The sequence below is a fragment of the Gobio gobio genome, assembly GCF_949357685.1.
Source record: "Gobio gobio genome assembly, chromosome: 25".
NCBI classification, from domain to species: domain Eukaryota; kingdom Metazoa; phylum Chordata; class Actinopteri; order Cypriniformes; family Gobionidae; genus Gobio; species Gobio gobio.
Window position 1 is genome coordinate 2993417 of NC_137121.1, and position 6000 is coordinate 2999416.

A 6000-nucleotide genomic window follows, 5' to 3' on the forward strand; every position below is an offset into this window, starting at 1 on the left:
TGAATGTTTTAGCCAAACATTGCAGATGAAAATCCACACATAGGATAAACGTTAGCATGCTTTCAACATAAACAGTTGACTTGTTTAGGCACTGTAGTAAAACCACGGTAAACTCTTCAGAAATCATATGAGTGCTTTAATAATTGTATTGTGCTTTGTTGTTTTTCAGACCCCAGAGTGAAGTACCATGTGAAACTGTTAGCGTTCAGTGCTAATGGAGATGGCTATCAGGCCCATCAAACGGTCAACACTCCAGGATGTCCTTGTAAGTGTTCAAAAAACATGAATTTGTGAATTTAATCTTCATAAATTGAATGCTGAATCACGTGGGATTTGTATTAAATGGATATTTAACTAGAAAAGCAATGTTTGTTAAGCCAATCTTTCATTGTTAGCATGAAAAGCTAACCTATAAGCATAATATTTAGTGCACTTGTAGTGTACATCAAATCTTCAAAGTGTACTAAGGATGAATGCCATTTACTTCGGATAATATAACATTAATGAAATAAAAAGCCACTTAAGTGGCCTTTTAAAAATTATTTTAAATAATATTTTGTCGTACACTTATTTTGATGTGTAAAGTAAATGTAAAGTATTTGATTATAATTTTAACTAGTGTGTTATTCAATATTACATTTAAAGTTCCCTTACGAAAAAGAAGTATGTGTCAAGTTCATTTTATTAAGTATACTTAAGTAATGTTCAAGTATATAGTAGTAAGTACTAATATCTATATACTAGCAGTATACTTGTGTACTATTTTAATACTGCTTGGGACTAAATTGGCCTACTTTTAGTATATAAAAGTATACTTTTAAGTGTACTTTAAGTGTAACAGTAGTAAACTTTGAATACACAACTAGTTTACATCTATGTTTTTAGTTTGTACTGCAACTATACTAGAAGTGAACTTATAGGTATACTGACAGTTTACTAGATAAATACTTGTAGCGCATTTTTTAGTTCATGAAAGTACACTTTAATGTTTGTAGTTTAATACTGCAAGTATACTTAAGTTTTTATTATTTAACATCATACTTTAAGTATTCATTTTTATACATGAAATATACCTTTACCTGTACTTTAACTCTTTCCCTGCCAGCGTTTTTAAAAACTTGCCAGTCAGCGCCAGCATTTTTGATATTTTTACCTCTTTATGGGTCGACATTTCATTTCATAATGTTAAACAGTGTTGTGTGCAAGCAATTCTTCTGTTTTGTTTCTGCTTCTTCTTCGCCTGTGTATTCTCTCAGTATAAGTCAAGTAAAAGGCCACTTAAGTGCACTTAAAAACTATGCACAATTAAGTGGCCTTTTAAAATTCATTTGAATAATCTTTTGTCGTACGTTATTTTGATGTGTAAAGTAAATGTAAAGTATTTGATTATAATTTTAACTAAAGACTACAGTGCACTTAAAAGAGTACACACAGTTAAGTGGCCTTTTAAAAAGGGTCATTTCAATAATCCTTTGTCGTACACTTAATTTGATGTGTAAAGTAAATGTAAAATATTTGATTATAATTATAATTTTAACTAAAGACTACACACACTTAAGTGCACTTAAAATACTAATCACAAGTAGTCTTAAGTGGTCTTTTAAAAAGGTTCATTTGAATAATCCTTTGTCATACACTTAATTTGATGTGTACAGTAAATGCAACGTATTTGATTATAATTTTAACTAAAGACTACACACTTAAGTGCACTTAAAAGAGTACACACACTTAAGTGGCCTTTTAAAAATTCATTTAACCACTTAAAGTCTGCAGACCCTGTACAGCCAATCTTTGGTTGTACACTTATTTTGATATGTAAAGTAAATGTAAAGTATTTGATTATAACTTTAACTAGTGTGTTATTTACAATTACATTTAAAGTTCCCTTACGAAAAAGAAGCAAGCGTCAAGTTCAAGTATACTTAAGTAATGTTCAAGTATATTTTTAAGTATACTTTATGTAGTAAGTACTAATATCGATATACTAGCAGTATACTTGTAAGTGTACTATTTCAATACTGCTTGGGACTAAAAGGGCCCACTTTTAGTATATAAACGTATACTTATAAGTATAATTAAATGTAATTTTAAGTATATTTTTGAGAAGTACATAAAAAGTAGACTGAAACAAGTATACTAATAGCACACTTGAATAAACTTCTTTATCGTAAGGGTTAATAGAGTGCAAATGTACTAAATTGCAGGTTTATCATTAAAAAATGCGTAGTTATAAATACATGACATACATGCATTACATTAAAGTTTATTTTAGTACCATAAACACTTGTCATTCTGTAGTACACGGTTACCATATTTCAGAGATATAATTATGAAATTGCATATAAAGATACTTAAAGGGTTAGTTCACCCAAAAATGTAAATTGTGTCATTAATGACTGAGCCTCATGTGGTTGGACACCCGTCAGACCTCCGTTCATCTTCAGACACAAATGAAGATATTTTAGTGTAAATCTGATGCTCTGAAAGGCCTCCATTGGCTCAATGGCACTTTACACTCTCAAGACCCTTAAAAGACACTAAAGACGTCTTTACAAAGTCCATCTCACTACAGCGGCTCTACAATAACTTTATGAATCGGCGATAATAGTTTTTGTGCGCAAAAAATCCTAAATAACGACTTACATAGTGATGACGATTTCAAAACACGGCCTCATGAAGCTTCGAAGCGTTATGAATCAGTGAGTCGATTCAGCAGTTTGAATCACCAAATTTCAGCAGTTTGGCGGTTTGACACGCGATCCGAATCATGATTTGACTCACTGATTCATAACGCTTCGAAGCTTCATGATGCCGTGTTTTGAAATCCTCATCACTATATAAGTCGTTATTTAGGGTTTTTTTGCGCACAAAAACTATTCTCGTCTTCATAAAGTTATTGTAGAGCCGCTGTAGTGAGATGGACTTTGTAACTTTAGTCTTTAGTGTCTTTTAAGGGTCTTGAGAGTGTAAAGTTGAGCCAATGGAGGCCTTTCAGAGCATCAGATTTACACTAAAATATCTTCATTTGTGTCTGAAGATGAACGGAGGTCTGACGGGTGTCCAACCACATGAGGCTCAGTCATTAATGACACAATTTACATTTTTGGGTGAACTAACCCTTTAAGTAAGCACTCTTAAGTTCAAATAATTGCATGTAATATAAATTTAAACTACTACATTTTCATGTAATGGTAAATAACATGTAATCATAAGTCTGAAAACATTACATTAAGTGCTTTTTTTAAAAGTATGCTGAAGTGTATTAAGTTGAAATGCTTTATTGTAAACTCTTTTAAGCATTTGTCTACTAAACTAAAGCTAACGAGTGTAAACTGTGTGTGTCAGCCGCACCGAACCGGCGTTTGGCCGCCCTGCCGCCGCCCGACCACATCCAGGCCAAAGCCAACAGCTCCTCTGCGGTGAGTCTGAGTTGGGGCCGTCCTGCTTTCAGTTCTGGGAAAGCCATCAGCTACTCCATCCGCTTCGGGCCCGTGAGTCCGCCTGACGCCTCCGCCGTACGCTACGTCCAAACGTGAGTCCCGGGGCCTTAAAGGGTTAGTTCACCCAAAAATGTAAATTCTGTCATTAATGACTGAGCCTCATGTGGTTGGACACCCGTCAGACCTCCGTTCATCTTCAGACACAAATGAAGATATTTTAGTGTAAAGCTGATGCTGAGAAAGGCTTCAGATAGGCCTCCATTGGCATTCAGTACATTTACACTCTCAAGACCCATTAAAGGCACTAAAAACGTTGTTACAAAGTCCATCTCACCACAGTGACTCTACAATAATCTTACGATGCGACGACAATAGTTTTTGTGCGCAAAAAAAAATCTAAATAACGACTTTATCCAGCTTGTTCTTGTCTTCCGTGTGTGTCTCCACGACGCATGCGTGAGAATATGAGCAGATCCGGCGTTCGGGAATCCATGAAATGCCACTTTAACCCCATTTTGAGAACTACACCGAGACCTAAAGCACGATCAATGTAGAATTCAACAGCTGAGACACGCGCGTCTTCCTCTGCTCGTAAACAAATCTCTTCTGGGTCATGTGTCCGAACGCCGGATCTGCTCATATTCTCACGCATGCGTCGTGGAGACACACATAGAAGACAAGAACAAGTTGGATAAAGCCGTTATTTAGATTTTTTTTGCACAAAAACTATTGTCGTCGCATCGTAAGATTATTGTAGAGTCACTGTGGTGAGATGGACTTTGTAACGATGTTTTTAGTGCCTTTTATGGGTCTTGTGAGTGTAAATGTACTGAATGCCAATGGAGGCCTATCTGAAGCCTTTCTCAGCATCAGCTTTACACTAAAATATCTTCATTTGTGTCTGAAGATGAACGGAGGTCTGACGGGTGTCCAACCACATGAGGGTGAGGAATTAATGACACAATTTTCATTTTTGGGTGAACTAACCCTTTAACTCAGGCCTGACATGGATAGCACTTCAGCTTCTGGGTTCAGATGACAGATTTGTTTCCTCTCTCTTCAGCACTGAGCAGACCGTAACAGTAGCAGGTCTCCGGCCAAACACTCGCTATGAGTTTGCGGTGCGTCTTCACATGGATCAGATGTCCAGTCCCTGGAGCGCGGCCGCCTATCAGAGGACTCTCCTGGAAGGTAGCGAGATATTTCATGATACGTTCGTTAAAGCAAATACCAAAGAGATAAATAATGGACTGTCCCTGTGCACTCGAAATTAAGATTTATGTATTTGGGAAATTTTGGAGAACAAATACACAAAAGTCTGAAATATATATACACTCACCTAAAGGATTATTAGGAACACCTGTTCAATTTCTCATTAATGCAAATATCTAATCAACCAATCACATGCCAGTTGCTTCAATGCATTTAGGGGTGTGGTCCTGGTCAAGACAATCTCCTGAACTCCACACTGAACGTCAGAATGGGAAAGAAAGGGGATTTAAGACATTTTGAGCGTGGCATGGTTGTTGGTGCCAGACGGGCCGGTCTGAGTATTTCACAATCTGCTCAGTTACTGGGATTTTCACACACAACCATTTCTAGGGTTTACAAAGAATGGTGTGAAAAGGGAAAAACATCCAGTATGCGGCAGTCCTGTGGGAGAAAATGCCTTGTTGATGCTAGAGGTCAGAGGTCATGGGCCGACTGATTCAAGCTGATAGAAGAGCAACTTTGACTGAAATAACCACTCGTTACAACCGAGGTCTGCAGCAAAGCATTTGTGAAGCCACAACACACACAACCTTGAGGCGGATGGGCTACAACAGCAGAAGACCCCACCGGGTACCACTCATCTCCACTACAAAGAGGAAAAAGAGGCGACAATTTGCACAAGCTCACCAAAATTGGACAGTTGAAGACTGGAAAAATGTTGCCTGGTCTGATGAGTCTGGATTTCTGTTGAGACATTCAGATGGTAGAGTCAGAATTTGGCATAAACAGAATGAGAACATGGATCCATCATGCCTTGTTCCCACTGTGCAGGCCGGTGGTGGTGGTGTAATGGTGTGGGGGATGTTTTCTTGGCACACTTTAGGCCCCTTAGTGCCAATTGGGCATGGCTTAAATGCCACGGCCTACCTGAGCATTGTTTCTGCCCATGTCCATCCCTTTATGAGCACCATGTCCCCATCCTCTGATGGCTACTTCCAGCAGGATAATGCACCGTCACAAAGCTCCAATCATTTCAAACTGGTTTCTTGAACGGGAGCTTCGAGCCCTGGATGTGCAGCCCACAAATCTCCATCAACTGCAGATGCTCTCCTATCAATATGGGCCAACATTTCTAAAGAACGCTTTCAGCAGCTTGTGGAATCAATGCCACGTAGAATTAAGGCAGTTCTGAAGGTGAAAGGGGGTCAAACACAGTATTAGTGTGTGTTCCTAATAATCCTTTAGGTGAGTGTGTATATTTAATATTGTATAATATTATACATTACTAATATTTCATTTCATTATCAACTTTATCCCAGACGTTTTTGCCCTCAAAATGTATTTTGAG

The 6000-nt window shown here is 37.6% G+C and overlaps 1 protein-coding gene across 1 annotated transcript in view; it reads left to right on the plus strand.

The window, feature by feature from the left end:
- The window catches only part of prtgb (protogenin homolog b (Gallus gallus)), a gene marked incomplete at both ends in the record, with an annotated part of 53777 nt that overhangs the window by 40927 nt on the left and 6850 nt on the right, over positions 1-6000 (plus strand). Inside the window, 3 exons of the mRNA XM_079809538.1 lie at positions 170-265; positions 3346-3532; positions 4504-4631. Of these exons, the coding sequence (XP_079665664.1) occupies positions 170-265; positions 3346-3532; positions 4504-4631 (411 nt within the window). The remainder of the gene's footprint in view (positions 1-169; positions 266-3345; positions 3533-4503; positions 4632-6000) is intronic.